The sequence below is a fragment of the Panthera leo genome, chromosome A2 (genome assembly GCF_018350215.1).
Source record: "Panthera leo isolate Ple1 chromosome A2, P.leo_Ple1_pat1.1, whole genome shotgun sequence".
Classification (NCBI taxonomy): Eukaryota; Metazoa; Chordata; class Mammalia; order Carnivora; family Felidae; genus Panthera; species Panthera leo.
This window is the reverse complement of record NC_056680.1, coordinates 110,503,528-110,525,737: the sequence shown is the minus strand read 5'-3', so window position 1 is coordinate 110,525,737 and position 22,210 is coordinate 110,503,528. Positions and strand designations below refer to the sequence as shown.

At 36.1% G+C, this 22,210-nt stretch overlaps 1 protein-coding gene across 2 annotated transcripts in view; it reads right to left on the bottom strand.

Moving 5' to 3' along the window:
* Nucleotides 1–350: 350 nt before the first annotated feature.
* The window catches only part of HDAC9 (histone deacetylase 9), a 957,815-nt gene continuing 935,955 nt past the window's right edge, over nucleotides 351–22,210 (bottom strand). Inside the window, exons 27-28 of one of the 2 annotated variants that reach the window (XM_042919682.1) lie at nucleotides 21,048–21,225; nucleotides 351–898 (exon numbers count right to left, since the gene is read on the bottom strand). In XM_042919682.1, the coding sequence (XP_042775616.1) occupies nucleotides 859–898; nucleotides 21,048–21,225 (218 nt within the window). In that variant the 3' untranslated portion in view covers nucleotides 351–858. The remainder of the gene's footprint in view (nucleotides 899–21,047; nucleotides 21,226–22,210) is intronic. The other variant, XM_042919691.1, reaches the window with a different exon arrangement.

Below are 22,210 nucleotides of genomic sequence, written 5' to 3'. Positions count from 1 at the left end.
GGAGCATATGCTTGAAGTGACTATCATTAGAGCAAGGGATGTAGGAGGCAGATGGAAGACCTCATCCTCAAATACAGTTGCAAATCTCCCATGTGTGAGAACACACAGAGGGAGGTTAGGGAAATAGGGTTATTTTTCTCAAGAAATGTGACATAAAACATTGCACCATTACATACAGTTTGTGAAGATCCTTTGGCATTTGGACTTTGAGAGACAGCATGGTTTATTCCATTGAACAAAGCCTCACCCCAGTTCCTCCATCTTGAACTCTCTTACGAGTAAGAGTTGAACCATGTGTTAAAAGCCAAAAAAACAACAAAACAAAACAACCCCCCCCCCCCCCGCAATAGGTCAAGAACTGCTATCTGTTCATACCCAAAAGCAAATCCTGTAAGCAATTTAAGACTGACAAAAATTATGCAATAAAAAAAAAAAAAAAAAACTGATCAGAATGTCAGGAATGAGTATTTCTTAGGTTTTGCCCAAAATTTTGCTGGCTGTTGTAGCATCCATAATTAACAGTATCTAATGCTGTACTGGATGTTACTAGTTTAAACTTTGGGCGTGGGAGTGGGTCACTCAGCATATTAAAAGTATGCTGGAAGCAGTTTCTTCCAATCATGGTTTTACTGTAACTTTAGAATCACAACGGTTATGTTTAAGGAATCTTTAATGCCCTTTCAAGTCCATCCAAAGAACAAGTGAAGCTGCTGTTCAGAATTTTGTGCCCAGTGTTTATGTTACATCGAATCTGTGCCACCCAGGCAGCAGACAAGACATGTCTGAGGGTGCTGGGTGGGGGGATACACAATGATGTCACACACAGGAAATATAGTGGGGGAGGGTGTGCTTGGCACTTCACAAGGCTGGCTCCTCTTCCATAGGCTCACCAGCAGTTCTGTAAAAATAAACAGGCAATCAGAATACGGCATAAGAGTACACAATGACATTGTAGATTTTCATGCATAATCAAAGCTGATTTTTCAGCTCTCTCTAATGTTTATTTGTGTTATTCAGTTATCCATAAATAGAGTTTCTTTCCTAGGAAGTATAAACAAATGTCAAGTGGAAAAACATTTTAGATCCAAGCAATCATTGGAAATGTTCCTGTTTATATTAAAACATGTCAAAATATTTTATAAGTCTAGATTCTGAAATGTACATGTTTTGTGTCTAGTACAGTCCAATAATTTATTGAAAAAATTAACTACAATATTTTATTTTAGGAGCAATCACAATGATTTCCTATGGAACCAGTTTGCTAACGAGAGCAAAGGACCCATCTAGCTTCTGGAGGAGACTCACCAGGGCTCTAGTTTTTGCTTCTGTTCTTTCATAACTGGATTGGCTGCCTGCCGGAGGAATTTCAAATCAAATTCTGAATTTGATTAGTAAATTGCTGCTACAGACCCAACATTTTTACAAGAAATGCTCTATGGAAGTGTGTAAATAGTTTTTATTCGGCATCATCTGTGGGGTGTTCTGCTCAGGCAAAACCAAAACTAATTGCTTGGAAATTTATACTTGATATTTAAACTTAATTTAGTAACACTCTGAGGGTGTTTTAAGGCAAACTTTTAGAATGATTTTTAATTTAGTCAAAAGGACAGATTGTAGGAGAAATCCAAATACATGAGGTAGTTGGATGGTTGAGGAAGACTACTGGGATTTGAGATGCCGAGAGAAGTGAGTTTGAGTCTGAGCTCTGCGATTTGCTAATGTTGTAACTGCTAATGTTGCACTTCCATGAAGCAGTGGCTTCAGGTTCAAAACCAGAGGGAAAAAATGCTCCTTACAGAATTAGGTAAGGTTAAAAAAAGATACAAATATGACTTGTAAACAATAAACACTATGAGACATTAGTTATTTAATACTTTGGATCTGTCCCTTTGTCATCTAACATATGCATACAATTGTGTGAATGGCTCAGAGATACAGAGTTATGCCTATGCTACCACAGGAAACTATGGAAATAATATTTGGATGATGGTTCTCTTTGGATGGTGCAGTAATAGATAGGTGGTTTTCATTTTTTTCATATAGTTTATACTTGCCATGATTCTATGAGTTACTTTCATAATGGAAAAAAAAAATGCTATGTTTAAAACAAAGCTGCTCCTGAAGACAAATGAACTATTTAGCCATGTTGTTTTATACATTTATAAGGAAAATAAATCAAGATTTCTATGCATCTATAAATAAAGTAGTTGCCATTAAAATTTTTTTTTAGCGTTTATTTTTGAGAGACAGAGAGAGAGAGAGAGAGAGAGAGAGAGAGACAGAGTGCAAGCAGGAGAGGGGCAGAGAGAGGGAGACATAGAATTGAAGCAGACTCCAGGCTCCGCTGTCAACACAGAGCCCGGCACGGGGCTCCAGTTCATGAACCGAGAGATCGTGACCTGAGCTAAAGTCGGACACTTAACCGACTGAGCCACCCAGGTGCCCCAAGTAGTTGCCATTTTAACTTAGTGTTTTTATAATATCAATGAGATGGTAATAAAAAGGATTTTAATGCATCCTCTAAAGCATGAGAAATATACGATATTCATTATTTGACATTTCCTAAAGGGGTGCCAAATCAGTCCACGTGAGTACTAAAAAAAAAAAAAATCATTTCTTAGGAAGTTATAGCCTGTCCAAGATTATACTGGATAAGGAGGTTGTGAGAAAGCATTTAGCATTGTTATATAAGATCAAAAAAAACTGTTTAAATGAGTCATACTCTATCAAAATCTTTCCAAACTAAAATTATCAGTATGCTGAGAAGAAAACTCTAATGGAAACTGAGTTTTCCTATTTTTTTTTTTTAGCTTTATTGAGATCCAACTGACGTACAACATTGTATAAGTTTAAGGTGTAGAATGTGATGACTCGATACACAAATATATTGCAAAATGTTTACCACAAACACACATCTTTCACTTCATGTAAGTACCATCTGGTTGTTGTTATGGTAAGAACATTCAAGATTTAATCTCATAGCAACTTTCACGCATACATTACTGTTAATTATAGTCACCTTGCCTTACATTACATCCTTGGAATTGATTCATCTTATAAATGAAAGTGTGTACCCTTTGACCAACATTGTCCCATTTCCCCCAACTCCCAGCCCCTGGTAACTAACAATCTATTCTCTGTTTCTATCCGTTCAACGTGGACTTTTTCCAGTTTTACTGAGAAATAATTGATATATATAATTGAATAAGTTTAAGGTGTACAGTATGATGGTTTGGCTTACATATATTGTGAAATGATTATCATAATAGGTTTAGTTAACATCCATCATCTGGGGTGCCTGGGTGGCTCAGTTGGTTGAGTGTCCGACTTCAGCTCAGGTCATGATCTCACAGTTCATGGGTTCAAGTCCCGCATCGGGCTCTGTGTTGACAGCTCGGAGCCTGGAGCCTGCTTCGGATTCTGTGTCTCCCTCTCTTTCTGTCTCTCCCCTACTCTTGCTCTTTCTCTGTCTCAAAAATAAACATTAAAAAAAAAAAGAATCCATCATCTTATATACATACTGAGTTCAATAGGTTTAGATTTCACATATAGGTAAGATCATACAAATGAGTATTTATCTTTGTCTGCCTTATGTCACTTAGCCTAATGCCCTCAGGTTCACTCATGTTGAATCTCTTTTATGGCTGAATAATATTCCATTGGAAGTTTATACCACATTTTCTTTATCCATTCATCCATCAATGGAGACAGGTGTTAGGTTGTTTCCTTGTCTTGGCTGTAGTGAGCAATGCTGCAATGAACATGAGAGTGCAGATATTTCTTCAGGATACTGATTTTGTTTCCTCTGGATTATATACCCCGTAGTGAGGTTGCTGCATCACATGGTAGTTCTATTTTTAATTTATTGAGCAATCTCCATCACTAACATTTATTATCTCTTGTCTTTCTCATGCTAGCCATTTTAACTGACGTAAAATGGTATCTCATTGTGGTTTTGATTTGCATTTCCCTAATCATTAATGATGTTGAACATCTTTTCATATACCTGCTGGCCATCTGTATGTTTTCTTTAGAAAAATATCTGTTCTGGTCCTTTGTCCATTTTTTAATCAAATTATTACTTTTTGCCATTGAATTGTATGAGTTCCATATATATTTTGAATATCAACCCCTTATATATGTATCATGATTTGCAAATATACCATATATCACATATATACATGTGTTTGCAAATATTTTCTATATCATAGGTTGCCTTTTCATTTTGTTGATTGTTTCTTTTGCTGTGCAAAACTTTTAGGTTGATGTAGTTACACATGTTTATATTTTTGCTTTTGTTGCTTTTTCTTCTTTTTGTCATATCCAAAAAATTCATTGCAAAAGACCAAAGAAGCTTTTTTCCTTATTTTTTTTCTAAACTATAACTATGTTTATAGTTTCAGGTCTTCATGTAAGTCTTTAATCCACTTCAAGTTAATTTTTGTGAGTGGTGTACGATAGGGTCCAATTTCATTCTTTTTCATGGGAATGTCCAGTTTTCTCAATACCATTTACTGAAGAGATTACTTCCCCTTTGAATATTCTTGGCTCCCTTGGTAATATTAGTTGACTGTATATGTGAGGGTTTATTTCTGGGCTGTCAGTTCTGTTTCATTGGTTTATGTCTGCTTTTATGACAGTGCCATACTGTTTTGACTACTACAGCTTTGAACAGTTTTAACTCAGGATATGTGATGCTTCCAGCTTTGTTCTTTCTCAAGATTGTTTTGGCTATACAGGGTCTTTTGTCATTCCATATGAATTTGAGGATTTTTTTTCTTCTATTTTTGTGGAAAATGCCATTGGAATTCTGATAGGAATTTCATTGACTCTATAGATGACTTTGGTGTATGGACACTTCCAAACAGTTAAATCTTCTTTGTGTCATTTTCAGTTTCTTTCATCAGACTCTTCTTTTTGGTATATAGATCTTATTTTGTATTCTGCAACTAGCAGAGATAATTTTACTTCTTCTTTTCTTGTTTGGATGCCTTTTGTATCTTTTTCTTCCCTAATTGCTCTTGGTAGGACTTCCAGTACAATGTAGAATAGGAGTGGTGAGAATAGGTACCCTTATGTAGTTTCTGATCTTAGAGGGACAGTATTCAACTTTTACTGTTGAGTATGATGTTAGCTGTGGGTCTGTCATATGGCCTTTATTATGTTGAGGTATGTTCCTTCTATACCTAATTTGTTGAGAGTTTTCATTATGAAAGGATGTTAAATGTTGTCAGTTGTTTTCCCTGCACTTATTGAGAGAATCATATGATTTCTACCCTCCATTCTATTAATGTGGTGTATCATGGTGATTGATTTGCATTTGTTGAACCATCCTAGGGATAAATTCCACTTGATGATGTTGTATTATCTTTTAAATGTGTAGTTGAAATTACTTGGTATTTTGTTGAGGATTTTCACATCAATGTTCATCAGGGGTGTTGGCCTATAATTTTCCTTTTTTGTAGAATCCTTGTAGTATCTGACTGTGATATTGAGGCAATATGGGCTATATTAAGAGAAGTTTGAGAATATTCTCTTCTTTTCGATTTTTTTGGACAAGTTTGAGAACTGCTGTTAATTCTTCCTTAAAGGTTTAGAAGAATTCACCAGTGAAACCATCTGGGACTGGAATTTTGTTTGAGAGGTTTTTGATTACTGATCCAATCTCCTTACTTACTCATTATTGGTCTGTTCAGATTTTCTATTTCTTCATGATTCAGTGTTGGTATATTGTATATTGCTAGGAATTTATTAATTTCTTGTAGGTTATCCAATTTGTTGGCATATAACTGTTCATAGTAGTTTCTTATGCCACTTGTATTTATATGGTATTAGTTGTATCCCCTTTCATTAATAATTTTATTATTTGAGTCTTCTTTCTTGGTAAGTCTAGCTAAAGGTTTGTCAACCTTTTTAGTTTTCAAAGAATCAACTCTTAAGTTTGTTGATCTTTCCTATTGTTTTTCTATTCTCTATTTCATTTATTTCTGCTGTGATTTTTGTTATGCACTTTCTTCTAGCAACTTTGGGCTTAGTTTGTTTTTTTTCTAGAAGTTCCTTAAGATGTAAATTTGGGTGTTTTGAGATTATTTATTTATTGAGGCATTTACTGTTGCAAATTTGCCTCTTAACACTGCTTTTCCTTTATCCCATAAGTTTTGGTATATTCTGTTTCCATTTTTGTTTGCTTCAAGATATTTATTTCAAGACATTTTTTGATTTTCTTTTGATTTCATCCTTGATCAATTAGTTCAAGAGTGTGTTAAAATTTCCAAATATTTGTGAATTTTCCAGTTTTCCCCCTGCAATTGGTTCGGAGTTTCATACCATTGTGGTCAGAAAACATACTTGGTATAATTTCAGTCTTAAAATTTGCTAAGACTTGTATTGTGACATAACATTTGATTTGTCCTGGAGAATGATCCTTGTTCACTTGAGCAAAAATGTATATTTTCCTGCTATTGGATGAAATGTTCTGTTTATGTTTGTTAGATCCATTTGCTGTAAAGTGTAGCTCAAGGCCAATATTTTCTTACTGATTTTCTCTCTGAATGATGTAACCATTGTAGAAAGTGGAGTACTGAAGTCACCTACTATTATTGTATTGTTGTATATTACTCCCTTCAGATCCATTAGTATTTGCTCAATTTATTTAGGTGTTACAATGTTGGTAGCATGTATATTTATAATTGTATCCTCTTGATAAGCTGACCTACTTATCAACATATAATGACCTTTGCCTCTTATTACAGTTTTAGACTCAAAATTTATTTTTTGTTACATACATATTGCTACTCCTGCTCTATTCTGTGTTTCCATTTGCATGAAGTGTCTTTTCCATTCTTTGGCTCTGAGCCTATGTTTGTCCTTAAAGCTAAAGTAGTCTTTTATAGGCAGTATGTAGATGGAATTGTTTGTTTGTTTAAATTCACTTAGCCATGCTACGCCTTTTGATTGAAGAATCTAATCCATTTACATTTAAAATAATTGTTGATAACTAAGAACTTACCGTTTTGTTAATTGCTTTCTAGCTGTTTTGTAGTCCCTTTGTTCCTTTCTTCCTTTCTTGATGTCTTCACTTTGAATTGATATTTCTTCTTAGTGGTATACTTTGATTCCATTCTCTTTATCTCATGTGTACCTACTATAGCTTTTTGTTTTGTGGTTAGTCTGAGGCCTACTTGAAACATCTTGTACATATAACAGTCTATTTAATCTGATAACAACTTAACTTTGCTCACATGCAAAATTCTACCCTTTTACTCCTCCTCCCTACATTTTACGCTTTTTATGTCACACTTTACATCTTTTTATACTATGTATCTGTTAAGAAATTATTGTACCTATAGCTATTTTTAATACTTTTGCCCTTTAACTCTTACACTAGAGTTAAGTGGTTAATACAACATATTACAGTATTAGAACATTCTGATTCTGACTGTATTCTTACCTTTACTAGTATACAGAATATTTTCATGTTTTCAAGTTATTCAGTGTCATTCTTTCTCTTCAGCTTATAAGAACTACTTTCAGCATTTCTTCTAAGGCAGGTGTTGTGTGATGAATTTACTCAGCCTCTGTTTGTTTGGAAAAAAATTTATCTCACCTTCATTTCTGAAGGACCACTCTGCTAAATAAACTATCCTGGTTGACAGTTTTTTATTTTCAGCATTTGAATATATTACCCCACTCTTTCCTGGCTTACAAGGTTTTTGGTGAGAAAACCACTGATATCTTTACTGAAGTTCCCTAGTATGAGATAATTTTTTTTTCTTGATACTTTTAAATTTCTCTTTGTCTTTGATTTAGAGAGTTTTATTATAATGTGTCTTACAGAAGGTCTTTTTTTTTTTTTTTTTGGTTTTGTTTTGTTGCGAGAGAGAGACAGAGACAGAGAGAGAGAGAGAGAGCGCACACACATGAGTGGGGGAGAGGGGGAGAAAGAGATGGAGAAAGAGAATCTCACTACCACGAGATCATGATCAGAGCTGAAATCAGTTGGACACTTAGCTGACTGAGCCACTCAGGCACCCCCAAGAATATAATTTTGTATTGGAATTTTGAGCTGACCTATTAGTCTCATGAACCCAGGTATCTAAATCTTTCCTCAGGTTTGGGAAGGTCAGCCATTACTACTTTGTATTTTTTAAGTTTATTAATTTTGAGGGTGGAAGGGGCAGGAGAGAGGGATAGAGATAATCCCAAGTAGGCTCCACAATGTCAGTGCAGAGCCTGACGTGGGGTTTGATCCCACAAACCACGAGATCACGACCTGAGCAGAAACTGATTTGGACTCTCAACTGAATGAACCACCCAGGCACCTTAAGCCATTATTACTTTAAAAAAGCTTTCTGTCACCTTCTTCTACTGAGATTCCAATAATTCATAATCACTCCTGTGATTACAAGGCCTTCCCAGGGGCATAGCAGTGGAGGCCAATGCTGGGATTCAGGTTAGTGGGGTGCAAGTACACAGCTGAAGGGGTTAGATGCAGTTGAGCCCAATGGTTCAAATCACTGGGTTTGAGTCAGGTTTAGATGTGGGCCTACATGAAACTTTGTGGGCCTTGACTTTTGGAGTATGCTCCTGTGGCTGCAAGGTCTCACCATAGGTATAAACTGGCAGTTGAAGCTAGTGAGTTGGCCAGGAGTGTGCAGGTACAGAGTTGGAGGGCCTAGCTGCACCTGGGCTCAAGAGTTCAGGCCAGAGACAGAAGATAGGGCTGAATCCTGTTCTCTGCCAGTTGTGGGGGCCATGACTGTCAGAATGGACTCCCATGGCTGCAGCGTCTTGCTATGGGTGCACAAATGGCAGTGGAGGCTGGTGATGGGAGTCAGGCCAGCAGCGTGCTGGTGCACAGCTGGAGGGGCTATCCCTGAGTCTGTGCATGGTGGTGGATCAATGGCAGGGGTCCAGGTTGGTGTCTTGCACTGGTGCAGCCACAGAAGCTGGGGCTGGCTGCCAGTATAAATCCCAGGCTGCAGAGGCATGGGGGACAGAGGGAAGAAATGAGGAGAGACCTGGGAAACTAGATAACATGAACATGAAAACCTCTCGGGTAAAAACCTGGTGTAAAATCTCCAGGGGGTCTGAAGGAGCTGTTTTGGACATTGGTTTCTTCAGCAGTAAAAGCTACTGGGTTCCCTGCAGAGCATGTCACTGGGAACCACGATCACTCCCATTGCATTTCTGATACTGGTTGTGCCCACACTTCTTCCTTGTTCCAGGCCATCTCTATATGTCTCAGCTTTGCCAGTTCTCTGGGTGGGGTGAAACTGAAGTAGGTCCTTTCTGCAGTGTCCCAAAAGGGTGGGGATGCTGGTCACTCATCCCACTCTCCTCTTCCCAGCAAGGGGAACTCTTTCTAGCTGAGGCCCTCCTGGTGCTGAGTAGTGTCAGTCTGGAGAATGGATGACTCAGGCAAAATGAAGCTGTTCTTCATTCCCTTTTTATGTGGTTATTCTCAGGTTTTCTGTTCCACTGTTCTGCTAAAGTTTGTGAGTAGACTGCTAAGCTCTCCCAGAGCTGTTTTTGTTCGTGGACGGGTATCCAATTATTGATCTTTGTTGGGGGAAAAAAGCTCAGGTCTCTGCTCTCCCATAATAGTGACATCATTCCCCCAACCTGAATTTTCCTATTTCTAACCCAAATCTACAATAAGATGATCTTTCCCCCCATACCCAGGACTCAATTATGGCTGGAATTTCAGAGACAATAGTATAGAGAGAAAACATTCCATGGGTCACAGATGTAAGTAACACATATTTATTCTTTGTGGATGATCTGTGCATTCTTCAGATACATACATGTCCAGCTTAAACTCTGAGGACATGAACAGATGCTTCTCTTTCCTCCCTTCAAAATCATTTCATGCTTTGGGACACCTGGGTGGCTCAGTCAGTTGAATGTCCAACTCTTGATTTCGGCTCAGGTCCATGATCCCAGAGTTGTGGGATCAAGCCCCATGTCTAGCTCTGCACCAAGTGTGAGTCCTGCTTAAGGTTCTCTCTCCCTCTCTCTCTCCCTCTCTCTGTCTCCTCGACTCATGCACTTTCTCTCTAAAGTAAAAAAAAAAAAAAAAATTATTTCATACTAACCACTTTTTTGAAAATAGTCCACTTACTAATCCCCACCTTCTACTGAATCAAATATGCATCCACATAACTAACCAATTCTCTCTGTGTCTTGCTGCACAGAGATAGTGTCAGTAGCATAGAAAGTTGTAGAATCTCCTGGATTTCAAGGCAAATGATCTGTGCTTAAGTCCCAGCTCTACCACTTTCTAAAATTTAACTTTGAGCAAGTCAACATTTGTGGAGTCTCAATTTTCTCTTTAAAACTGAAATATTCCTTGACTTGCCCTCAGGGATGTAATTTAAGAGAACATGCTTTATACACTGTAAAGTGTTGAACAATTACAGAAGAACTGTATTATTTACATCTGCCACTGTGATAATTTATAGTATTTCCCTTTTCACATACATAGCTTTCAGTGGAGATGGTATTGTCTTTATTTAATTCCTATCCCCTAGATATCTGTTTTATAGTCTACATATTTCTTTAAAAGGATTTTTTAAAAAGAAATCATCTTTGTGAAACACTTAGAAAATGAACTTGGTGAAGAATGACCTTTTAACGTATTTTTAAACAAATTTTTTTTAAACGTTTATTTATTTTTGAGACAGAGAGAGACACAGCATGAACGGGGGAGGGTCAGAGAGAGAGGAAAACATAGAATCCGAAGCAGGCTCCAGGCTCTGAGCTGTCAGCACAGAGCCCGACGCGGGGCTCGAACTCACAGACTGCGAGATCATGACCTGAGCCAAAGTCGGACACTTAACTGACTGAGCCACCCAGGCGCCCCATTAATGTATTTTTTTTTTTTGTGAAACAGTGAGAAGCAATGCTCTGGAAATGTGGGGGCTCCCCACTTCCGTAATCAATGTACATATACACCAAGCTTACCTTGATTAGCAAAAATACAGTTGTGGAAAGAGATAGGGAAAGGGAAGAGATGCAATCTTTACATTTTTAAATTTAATTCCATTTGTAAGTAGGTAAGATGCAGACACAGTAAGGTCAACAATACGTATAAAATAAAACCTCCAAAGATAAATTTTAGTACAATAGTTTGGCTAATTGGAAGACATAAACTTCTACTCTAGCAAGCCAACTTAACAGTGAACACTGATGATTCTCTGTCAATAAAGGGTGAAGATTACATATATTTAAGAGAAGGATCTGTTCAGTCCAGCAATCACAGGTTAAAATAACTTACAAAAATATAAAGCAGAAAGTAAACAATTTAACTTGAGAAAATACATAGCATAAATTTAAATTCTTGTATTTGCCTTACATTCTTGTACATTTCCCAAAATGTATTTCATTTCCTATGATTTTTAAAACAGTATTTCTTTGTTTATATGAATAATGTCATTTAGTAATAAGTGTTTTCTCTTGTTTCATTGACTTGTTTGAATCCCATTATTATCTTACTTTTTTCTTCCTCCTTCAAGGCAGACAATCTAATGCCTGTTATGTACATTATTTTGTTTGTAGGGTACTCTTCAGAGCTATATATTATTGTTTTGTGAGCATATATTTTTATTTTATGTAATTAATATATATTTATATATTTACATATTATTTATAAACTAACATATTTATATATATTATATATAATATGTATATTATATATATAATTTCTGTTGCTTAATTTTCTCACTTAGTTCTGCATTTACTAGATCTATCCATGTAGTTATGTTTATCTAGTCTGTCACTGCCAAGTACTACATGGTATCTCCATGATCGATCGATCTATCTATCTATCTATCTATCTATCTATATCTGCCACATTTTAACTATTTCATTCTCCCAATAATGGACCCCAGGTTTGACTCCCTCTGTCTACCCACCATGAATAAAACTGTAGTGAACTTCCTACTATATATATGCTTTAATGACTTTAGACAAGACCATCTTCAGAAGCAGGATTACTAGTTAATATGCTTTGTGTATAGTAAATAGTACTAAACTGCTTTCCAGAATGGCTGCCACACTTACCTTCCCACAGCTCCCAAAGCTCCACATGTCTACTAATTCTGGCACTCCACAGTTTACTGAATCTCTCACTGATTCAAATTATAATTACTGCATGTCTATTATGCACCCTGGCTCTGTTCTAGGTACTACAAGTATTGAGGAGACAGAAAATAGAACAGGGGTACCTGACCTAATTTGGGGATTGATGGTCAGTGAATATTCTCCAAGAAGAGGAAGTGATATTTGATCTGAATTTTTTGGATAAGTGGAAGAAAATGGGGAGGCCAGTACATGGTCAAGTGGGAAGAAAGGGAATAAAAGTATTCCAAACAGTATGGAGTATATGTGCCAAGGGGCATGATATGAACATGAATATAGGTCTTTGGAAAAAAATATAAAAACCACAGTAAGATACCATTACATATCCGCTAGAAAGGCTAAAATTATAGACTGATTTTACAAAGTGCAGGTGAGGATATGAAGTAATTGGAGTAGTCATTCATTGCTGATGGGAATGAAAGATGGCACAACCATTTTGGAGAGCAGTTTGGAAGTGTATTACAAACACATGGCTTTCCTACACCTTGGCGATTCTATTCCTAGGTACATATAAAAGAAAATTGAGTGCTGTGTTCACAAAATAAAAACTTGTACAAAAATTTCATAGAGACTTAGGTTCCTCAAAAAATTAAAAATATAATTACCATATGATCCAGCAATTCCAGTTCTGGGTATATATCCAAAAGAATTGAAAACAGGATCTTGAAGAGATAATTGCATACCATATTCATTGAAGCATTATTCGCAGTGTCCAAGAGGTGGAGGCAACCTAAATGTCCATTAATAGACGAATGATAAAGACAATGTGGCATATGCCTACAATGGAATGTTATTCAGCACTAAAAAGGATAGAACCTAATCATATACTACAATATGGATGAACCTTGAGGACATTTTGCTAAGTGAGGTAAGCCAGTCACAAAAGGCAAATACTGCATATTCCACTTATATGAGGTATCAAAAGCAGTTGAATTGTTAGAAACAGAAAGTAAAATAGTGGTTGCCAGGAGCTGGGGAATAGGGAAAAGAGAAATTGCTGTTTAATAGGTATAGACCTTTAGTTCTGCAAGATGAAAAAATTCTAGAGATATGTTGCACAATAATGGGCATACAGTTAACACTACTGTACACTTAAAAATGGCTCAGAAGGAAAATGTTATGTTACATGCTTTTTACCACAATAATAAATTTTCATAGCTTTATTCATAACAGCCCTAAATGGCAGAGGACCTGAGTAGACATTTTTCTAAAGAAGACACACAGATGGTTGACAGGACATGACAAGGTGCTAAACGCCCACTAATCATCAGGTAAATGCAAATCAAAACCACAATGAGATACCATCTCATACATGTTAGAATGGCTATTATCAAAAAGACAACATATAACAAATGATGGCAAGGATGAGGGGAAAAGAGAACCCTTATGCACTGATGGTGGGATTGTACATTGGTGCAGCCACTATGAAAACATTTTATGGGAGTTCCTCAAAAAATTAAAAATAGAACTGCTATATTATGATCCAGCAATTCCACTTCTGGGTATTTATCAAAGGAAATGAGAAACTAACTTGAAAAGATATATTCAGCCCCATACTCACTGCGGTATGATTTAAAATAGCCAAGACATAAAAGCGACCTAAGTATTTATTAGTGGATGAATGGATAAAGAAAATGTGGCACAACGGAGTATTATTCAGCCATAAAAAAGAAGAAAATCTTGGCATTTGTGACAACTTGGATGGACCTTGAGGACATTATGTTAAGTGAAATAAATCAGACAGAGAAAGCAAATACTATATGATCTCACTTACCTGTGGAATCTATAAAACCTCTGAACTTACACATACAGAGAGCAGACTGGTAGTTGCCAGAGATGAGGGTAGGGGTAAGAGGAAGGTAAAATGGGTAAAAGTGGTCTAAAGGTACAAACTTCCAATTATAAAATAAATAAGTCCTGGGGATGTAAGGTACCTCAGAGTGACTATAATTAATATCACTGTGGTTTTTTGTTTGAAAAATGTTAAGAGAATACATTTTAAGAGTTCTCATGACAAGAAAAAAATTATAACTATGTGTGCTAATGGATGTTAACTAGGGTTATTGCGGTGATTATTTCACAAAATATACATATATTAAATCATTATGTTTTATACCTAAAATATGCTACATGTCAATTATGTCTCAATAAAAACCCCCAGAAAAATAAATTAATAGCTCCAAGTAGGTAACAAGCCAAACACCCACCCACAGGATAGACAGCTTATGGTGTGTTTATACAGGAGGATACTGCAGAGTAACAAAAATGAACAAGCTACTGACTATATGGGTCTCAAAAGCATTATGCTTAGTGGAGTAAAATAAGACAGACAAAAATCTGTATGACCTACTGATTCCCTTTAAATGAAACTTAATGTTTGGCAGAACTAATCTACAGTGTTGAAACTATTTTAAAAAACCAAAAAACAAAAAACAAAAAAAACCCGAATTACCTCTGGAGGAAATGGCGTTGACTAAGAGGCACAAGGCAACTTGATGGCTGAGGAAAATGTTCTTGATCTTGTTCTGAGTGATGTTCATTTGAGTATGGAATAGGTAAAAAAAAATCTGTGCATACTAGTATATGTAAGGTACGTTCCAGTTTGAAAAAAAAAAAATGAAATATCGCTTCTCGGCCTTTTGGCTAAAATCAAGTGAAAAAAAATGAAATAAGTTCACTGATCATGGAGGCTTATGAGTCCTGTTAAGAATGATAATGCTAATGGAATGGAATGGAAAGGCAATGAAGGGTTTTAAGCAGAGGCATGACAGGATTTGCTCTCCAGTTGTTTTGTTTTGTTTTGTTTTGTTTTGTTTTGTTTTGTTTTGTTTTGAAGAGCTCCCTGATTGCTCCGTAGAAACTGGATTAGAAAGGAAGCAAAAATGGATATGGGAACTAGTAAGGAAACTACTATAAGAGTTTGGACAAGAGATGAAGGTACTTTGGACTCAGTGTTGGCAGTAGACGTTTAAAAAAGTAGATGGTTTGCTCAAGCTATTGTCTCTATCTCAAGATACCTTTCTTCTTATTTACTAGGTGAAATCCTATATATTTTCCTACCCTGGCTCAGTTGTTCTGCTCTGTGATTTGTTTCCCATTTCTTGGTCTGTGTTAGGTCTTCTCCTTTTTTTTTCTACAGCTCAATATAGCAAATTACTTGTCACTTATTATAGTTGGTTGCTCATGTCTAATCCTATGGTAGGAAGAATAATAGCCTCTAATGGTGTCTATGTTCTAATCCTGGGAAGCTGTGAATATAGTCACTTTGCATGGCAAAACTGACTTTGAAGATGTGATTAAAGTTAAGTACCTTGAGATGAAGAAATTATCTTAATTATCCTAGTGGAGCTAATCTAATCATGAGTCTTCCAAAGCAGGGAATCTTTCCCAGTTTATAAGCCAGCTTTCCCAGCTTTCTTCTTTCAGTCAGATAGAGATGTGGTAAGTGAAGAAAGGTCAGCAGGATGTATATCTGCTGGTTTTGTAGGTACAGAAGGGGGTCATGAGCCAAGGAATACAGGCAGCCTCTAGAAACTGGAAAAGACAAGGATGCAGATTCTCTCTTAGATCCTCCAGGAAAGGACTCAAGCCCTGCTAACCTCTTGATTTTAGCCTAGAGACTTATCAGCCTTCTGACCTTTCTGTCATTTTAAGCCACTGATTAATTTTACAGTAATTTTTAAAGCTAGCAATAGAAAAGTAATAAAATCCGCAAGTATATGAACATTTTGGGGACTGTGAGGAAGCTCTGTGACCCTGAATCTCAACACTTTGTCCAGCACATACAGAATAATCAGATGTGTTTAAAGAATGAATGGACTGGATATTCTCTTTCCTCATTCCGCAGATTGGAGGATAATCCTGTAATCTGTCAGCATCACTCCCATGTTTGTCTCCCTCCCTAAAGACAATTCCTTTCTCCATTCAGAAAGATACTTTGCTGCCTCCTCCCTCCTTTATTATATTTATTCAGTCAATCCATCTTTATGATATGAGTACTATGGTTTCTAGTTATCTGAAAATTGACATTGTCAATTAGTCCTATACATATAAAACATATACATATAAAATACATATAAAATACATATAAATACATATAAAATACATATAAAATAAACATTTTGAAAACTTATAAAAATATAAAAATACTAATTCTCTCACAAAACATAGTAAATCGAGAGAGACAAGAATTGCTAAGGTATCATTACAAAATGTTGCCATTTTCACAGTATTTCATCTTCTCTCTTTGGATTCATTCATTCATTAAGTATTTATTTATTACCTACAATTTATTAGGCATTGTGAAAGTCTTGAGTTAAGTCAGCTAATTACAGATTAATGAACTCAACCAATTTATTGCTTAGAGATTATTTGTCAATCCCTTGTGTTTAATGACTGTACTACTGATTTAACCTATTAACAGTCAGCCATAGATGCCCAGGTACAGCCTCTATATTCTAATATACATCACTGGATGATGAACTATGTATTAAAGGAGGCAAAAATAAATTGTGGAAGAAGAAAAATGATGGAAAAAATAATGAAACCAATCTTTACTGAGTATTTACTATGTATTAGGTATTGTGTTAAGAAGTACTGTTTCATTTTCTCCCCAAAACCCTATGAAATTTTCCCTTCATTTTTAAATACAAGGAAAACAATGCCCAGGGAGATAAGTAACTTGCCTGAGACCACACAATTATTAAGTTGGTGCTAGGATTTGAATCTGTGCAAGCTGATTCAGACTCTATTCATCCTTTGTAGTGTTAAGAAGAAAAGAGTGAAGGAATAGAGATGAAGATGAAATGATAGGAAGCTGAAGTTATCATGTGATCTTATTTTACTTATAGTCCCATTCAAATGTGCTTCTTTTTCCTTAGAAAACACTTCTTTTAAGAATTCAGAAGGAACCCTAAAATATATAAATGGGCACTGGGTTGAACCCTAACATGCTAAGTCAGACTTTAAACATACCCCATGACCACATGATAGGCACCAAAAAAAACAGAGATAAAAAGATGGTCCCCAGAAAGAAGAGGAAAAAGAAGAGAAGAAGGGACAGATTATCCTTCCTTTTACCAGGAGCTTCCAAATCGTTAGCCCACTTAGCCCATTTTTCAACTAAGATTTTGTTGACACTGGATGAAAATTCAGAATAAAGTTTATATTGGAATGTTTGCTTGGTTAGATAAAAAAGTACTCAAAATAATGGCATCATAGAAAAAAAGTCAGAAGCTTTAGAAGCCTTGGAGATATAATCCTAAAGAACAGAAAACAAAGTTGTGTTTCTAGGAATACTAGACATGAATGTGTCTTTAATAGTAGTCTATATTTCTATATAAATATTCAGATACAGAAAAATGTGGTTGAAAATGTCCTTGGCACTAGTGATAGGCCATTCACTATCACCAGTGATAGGGAGATGATACTTGGGGTTTTCCAATTTATCGTTATACATTTTTTATACTCATGAATAAGACAGTTATTCAAAAAACAAAATGGCTACATTTAGAATCATATATTTTCTCATACTTCTGTATTAAATAATGACTTGAAACCATCTCATGAGAAAAGTTGCTAAAATTAGAAGACTAAATAATTAAATAAGCAACCAGATTGGAATGTATTAAGAAAATCTAACATGGTTCACACTATAATCAACAGGTCAAACTGACATTTGAAAAATATAACTTTCAGGGTACCTGGGTGGCTCGGTTAAGTGTCTGACTCTTGATTTTGGCTCAAGTCTTGATCTCACAACTGTGAGATCAAGACCTGCACCCAGCTCTATGCAGATAGCATGGGCCTGCTTACAATTCTCTCTCCCCCTCTCTCTTCCCCTCCTCTGCGCATGCTCACATGCTCTCTCTCTCTAAAAAATAAATAAACATAAAAAAAAAAAAAGAAATGTAACTTTCAGTTTCTGTTTTGGTTTAAAAAAAGAGAAAGAGACACTCAGGAATTCTGGATTGTAAATGTGTTCCTGATAACTGAATAGTTTATCATCCTGAAGTTTTGATTGTCAGAGAGAGATTTTTCTTGATTTTCAGCACAGCCTGAACTGGTATCCAAGAATAAACCTGAATACTGCACTGACCTTTTCAAAGTAGAAGCATTTGAAACAGATATCCAACCAATGCAAACTATAATCTTTTAAAGGTGAAGTCTAGCAAATAAGAAGAAACCTAAAATCATAGTTCTCTCTTCTAAGTGACCAGGTCTATCTATTTAAATAATCTTTGAACATATAACTGGGCCCCTTTCATTTTTTTGTCTTTTTTTTCCTGGTCTGCTATTGATTTCTTTCTCACTCGAGTCCTTTGCCACCTGAAAACTATGTTTTGAAAACTGTATTTCAGTTAATCATCTCTAAAATGAATCCCCACATATCAGCCTTTTTCTAATAATTTATTCTTCATGGTCCATCAATAAGTTGTAAAAAATGAAATAACTGTTTGCAATGTGTTGTCATCCCCTTTTGCGCACCCCCCCCCCATCCAAGAAAAATGAACAAAAAATACTTACAATGGTTCTTAGCCAGGAGCATTTTATCCCTTATTCACTAGTGGTAAATGAGTCAGATATGAGTTGGCCAGGAAAAGAGCTGCTTTACCCAAAATCTTAGTACAAAATGAGTCATCTCACTCCAAACACCAATATATCCTCCAAAATAACTGGCAAGAATTTCCTATAAAAAGAATCTTGCCTTCACTCTTTTCCATTCATTTAGCATTCTGATTTTTCTAATTTTTTAATTTCCTGTGTACTTATAATATTACATTCATAACAAAGGCCCAAGAACATTTCCATCTATTTATCTAATTCTATTTATCTATTTTATCTATCTATTTATCTAATTTATCTAATTCTGAAAGTCTTCTTTCCTGTATTGAGTAGGGAGACAATTCTAATAGCATGCCCCTGAAAAGAACAAATGTGCTGTGGCTTTCAAGGGTTCTCTGTCTCTGACTCTCTCTGATGAAATTCATGCATGGTTCAATAGAAATGCAAAAGCCAATTCTAGAAGAAGTTTTCTTTTCCTCTGCTGAAAAAGTGAGTGCAGAGCCTTGGAAAATATTTCAGGCAAAACTACTTTTCTTTCCATAAGAAAAATCAATCAAAATAGATACAGTGTGTTTCATACTGGTAAACAAACATGAATCCAGGTCCCAAGCTTAAACTCTGTTTTCCCTACACATCAGAACATTCCCATTCTCATTCTCTCTCTGCTATCAGAGGAAGCTTAAAAATCACTGTGAACTCTTAAAAAAAAAAATCACTGAGAACTCAAGCCAGGGTTAAGTCCCCATTGATTAACAGAAGTCAAACACATTATTTACCTGAGGATAAGCAAGCATACTTATAGAGAGAATTCATGCCAAAGTTCTGAGATTGTTTTTACTACTTGGGGCTTATAACATGACTTATCATTCTTAATTATTCTAAGCAAAATTATTTACAATTCATTTCACTCAGGTTGGAATTTAACTTCACTTCTCTGTATTAAATGAATTCTAAAGAACAAATATATTCCTTTTATATCCAACACTAACAGATGTTAGTTTGCTCAGTTTTATAGTCCTCAGATGACAGACAACTAACTGCATTTGGCTTTGGGAATAATTGCGACACCTTTGCATTATGAACTTGGTTTGGTTCTTAGCTGGGAACTGCAGGGGGTTAGTTCATATTATCGAAGAAGTGAAATAAGTTTTCCCTTTATGCTCCAGATGCCCATATGAAGATGCCTTCTAATACAGTATTATACAACTTTTTTTTTTTACAGGTAATCTGGTCTTAAATGGTTATAGTAAGAAAAATACTTGCATAAAAATGAAATATTTTATTCAATGCATCTCCTGCTCTTCACCAAAGCAAGATGTTAAATCCATTAAACTCCGAATGTCCAGTAAAAGTAAGAAAGCTAAAACGGTTCAAATTTGCACATTCTTGGGAAAATTGCCAACTAGGTACTAGGTAGCAGGATCTGTGTAATTAATGGTGATGTTATTGACAGAGGGAATATATTTCCTTCTCAGAAGCATTTTAAAAGTGCAAGCTGGAAGAGCTTTAGTAAAGCCTCACCTGATTCGTTTTTAAATTGAGAAAATGTGACTTTGAAGCCAGCTACAGAAAGCACCAATGTTAATATATGTACATTTGTGATGGATTTGGTTCTGGCAGACTTAAAAGAAATCTTGAATGTAACACTGTCTGTATGATAGGATGATGAACACCAAAATGCACAAACCAACAAGCATTTCTCAGAAGGAGAATAAGCAAACTCAATCTTAGGTTAACCTTATTTTTCTTTTCCTGAAAGCTATACTCATATGAAGACTCAGTGGATTCAACTTCTTATCATAAGATAGAATAAAATCAGACTGAAGAGTCCACACATTCCTTTTCACACATTCCCATCTCCTTTGTAGGCCACGTGTATCTTTATCCAGTCCTTGTACCACAAGAATAGTCATATAAGGAGCTCATACATGTTTAGGTTTTCTAACTTATTGACTAGTAATACCTCCAGCTTCTGCTCTCGTTTTTTCACTTTGTTATAACAGTAATTTCAAAATGATGATAGAAAAAGAATATCTGGAAAATGAGAGATAACTAAGAAGTAAAGCCCACAAGCAGCTCTTTCCATAATGATCTGCACTAAATTACTCAACAAGGAGTGATTTTTCTCACCATGTATCGCACGCCCTCTATTTCTCTGTGAACTGCAACCACATGCTCTAGTTCTGTGTTTCCCACTAAGAATGGAATTCTTGGTGGCCTATAGTGTGTGCTGTGGCATCTGTGGCTTTGGAGAACACAGGTGGTGGAAGTGGAGGAGACAGGAGAAGGAAAGCCTGGAGAGAGGTTCACAAATGCTAATGATGAGCCTGGATGTTACTGACCTTAATGACTCCCCCATCTTGGATCCATACCTGCTGTCTTCTGAAGCAAAGGGCTGTTCTACATCTACCGTCAGGGAGGCCATGGCAGAAACGGTCTCCGTCTCCTCTTGCAACTGTGCCCCAGCCAAAGCACAGCCCCTTGGCACAGCCACCATCCTAACTGACTTCCAGTACTTGCCTAGAAAAAAAATGCATCATATTTTAATAGGAATTTTAGAGCAGTATTAATCAGACTACTTATATAGGTCCAACTCAGAGCAGTTGTTGAGTTAAAATTCTCTATGCTATACATAGCTGTAATTTGGTTTCTTAAATATTATGATTAAGTCTTTTTCTCAGTCTAAGACTGCCAAGTTGTGAAGTGCTCATAGTCCCCAGCCTGAGTCTCTCCCTTGCTTAGAGGGTAATAAAGTGAGGAATAATCCATGGTCTAATGAACTCACTATCAGACTGGCAGCTGTCTCTACAATCAAGTAAGCAAACCCTGGGCATTGTGCCCCCTGGGAAATCCTTAAGAGACTGGGAGGTAGAAGTCTCATGGAGAAACTGAATGAAATAGTAATGTTAAAAATTGCTATTGAGCCATTACCTTTTTATAAAAAAATGAGGTTAGAATATTAAAGAAAAAGAAAAGCCCCAAAATGCCAGCATGAATTGAATGGCAACTTTGCCAGAACAATCAGGTTTGTTAGTCCTGGATGTTCTTTCTTTCTTAACCCCAGGGTGTGTACTAGAACAATAATTGATTTAAAACTTTAATATATGCACTGGTTGATGTTGGCACCCTTCCTCATGTCATACGGAAGTTTCATTTTTTGAGGAGGGGAAGGGGAATGAGGAAAAGAGGAGGTCATTTCATGAAAACATGCCAGTGGGATAAATATGAAAAAGCAGAGTCAATGGCCTTCTTGCAGCCCCTAAGCTATTCTGCGTGTCTGTGTGTGTGTGTGTGTGTGTGTGTGTGTGTGTGTGTGTGTGTGTGAAGTATTGAGTCATCTCAAATCAAAGCAGGAGAATATTCCTAGGTGCTGACATGACTTACCAGGTTAGAACTATCTCTGCAGCCTGACGAATTAGGAAAGAATTTGGCATGCAGAGTTTGCTTACTTCAAAAAAAAAAACAAAACAGAAAAAAAAAAGTTCTACTAGAATAGAAAAGACAA